Raw genomic sequence first — 1,878 nt, 5'->3', positions numbered from 1 at the left:
GAGAGAGAGAGAGAGAGAGAGAGAGAGGAAGGAAGGAAGGAAGGAGAGAGAAAAAGGAAGTTAGGAAGGAAGAAAAAGGAAGTTAGGAAGGAAGAAAGAAAGGAAGAAAAAGAGAGGAAGTTAGGAAGAAAGAAACGATGGAAGGAAATGGAAGACTTTAGGACTGTCAGGGCAGGGAAAGGGAGAGAAGCTCCAATGAACCTTATGTCTGCTTTCCTCACAGATGAGGACTGTAAGAAATACCTGAAGAAGAAGGAGCAGGAGGAAGCAGAGAAGCCCTTGCAGGTGCCCGCAGTGGACAGCAGCATAGCTCAAACATCTGAGCTGGCGGGCATCACCACTCTGGATGACCCTTTGGGTAATGAATGGGGCAGAGAAAAGAGGTGGGCGCATGGTTTTATAGGGTGGTCAAGGACCACTCGGCCACATGTGGTCTGCTGTCTTTGCGGATGATCTGTGGCAAAGCCAGGCCACCTTCTCCCAGTCTCCTACACCAGGGTTCTTCCCCCCATCCCCTCCTGCCACCATATGACTTCTGGGAGTCTAGACTTCTCATGAAGATCATCCGAGCAGAGTGGAATTAATAGAGGAATGAGAAAAAGGACCCCAAAGCCAGCGTGACCCAGGCAGCCAGGGTAATGGGAGGATGCTGCTGGGGATCTGTACTCTTCACTCCTGGGTTCCTGACCTCTGGCCTCCTCCTCCCCCGGCCCCCAGGACAAATGCCAGAAATGTTCGATGCCTTCATCTGCTACTGCCCCAGCGACATCCAGTTTGTCCATGAGATGATTCAGCACCTGGAACAGACAGACTGCCACCTGAAGCTGTGCGTGTCTGATCGGGACGTCCTGCCTGGCACCTGCGTTTGGTCGATCACCAGCGAGCTGATTGAGAAGAGGTCGGTGGGAAGGGGGCAGTCCAGAGCCCTGCTCTAGGAGGCAAGAGACCCAAGTCCCAGGCTCTGCTCTGCCATGAACTAAATGGGTGACTCTGAATGGCATTACCCCCGCCCCCAACCTCAGTGTCCCTATCTGTAAGATGGGCCTTGTCAGACCTTCCCTGCCTATGTCAAACAGACATAGAATGTCACTTTTGAGAAGAGACTTTGAGGGAGTGGGGCTAAGTGAGTCAGTGGATTAAAACCAGGCTTAAGGATGGGAGGTCCTGGGTTCAAATGTGGCCTCAGGCTAGCTGAGTGACCCTGGGCAAGTCACTTAATCCCCATTGCGTAGTCCTTACCACCTACCTTTCTGCCCTGAAACCAATGCCCAGTATTGATTCCAAGACAGAAAGTAAGGGTTTGTTTTTGTTTTTGTTTTTTAAAGAAGAGCCTTGAGGGCCCATTGAGTACAACCCTTCCCAGGACAAGACTCTCCTTTACCCTAGAACCAGTAAGAGGCCTTTCAGCCTTAAGTGAGGGAGGACCCACTCTCCCCAAAGGCGGCCACTTGATTCCACTTTGGACAGCTCTAATTGTTAGTTCTTTGTATCCAGCCTAAATCTCTCACTTGTGAGGTCAGTCATGTGAACCTCCGTGGGTCAGTGAGTTGAGTATAAAAGATGGAGCAAAGGGGATTCGGAGGCAAAGGAGCTGGATTCTAATCTTGCCCCCACACTGCTGTCGACAGCCAGACTGTGTGCAGATCACAGCCACTCGAAGCCTCTGTTTCCTCTTCTATAAAATATAGGGCTTGGGGCAGCTGGGTAGCTCAGTGGAGTGAGAGTCAGGCCTAGAGACAGGAGGTCCTAGGTTCAAACCTGGCCTCAGCCACTTCCCAGCTGTGTGACCCTGGGCAAGTCACTTGACCCCCATTGCCCACCCTTACTAATCTTCCACCTATAAGTCAATACACCGAAGTACAAGGGTTTAAAAAAAAA

The 1,878-nt window shown here is 51.2% G+C and overlaps 1 protein-coding gene across 1 annotated transcript in view; it reads left to right on the top strand.

Annotated features, from left to right (window-relative positions):
* The first annotated feature begins 122 nt into the window (after positions 1–122).
* LOC123254147 (myeloid differentiation primary response protein MyD88-like) overlaps positions 123–1,878 on the top strand; it is a 2,579-nt gene continuing 823 nt past the window's right edge. The window contains exons 1-2 of the mRNA XM_044683206.1: positions 123–358; positions 718–898. Of these exons, the coding sequence (XP_044539141.1) occupies positions 148–358; positions 718–898 (392 nt within the window). The 5' untranslated portion in view covers positions 123–147. The remainder of the gene's footprint in view (positions 359–717; positions 899–1,878) is intronic.

This window comes from Gracilinanus agilis, unplaced genomic scaffold, assembly GCF_016433145.1.
Source record: "Gracilinanus agilis isolate LMUSP501 unplaced genomic scaffold, AgileGrace unplaced_scaffold15907, whole genome shotgun sequence".
Classification (NCBI taxonomy): domain Eukaryota; kingdom Metazoa; phylum Chordata; class Mammalia; order Didelphimorphia; family Didelphidae; genus Gracilinanus; species Gracilinanus agilis.
Note: the sequence above shows the minus strand (reverse complement) of the source record. Positions and strands in the feature narration are given on the sequence as shown.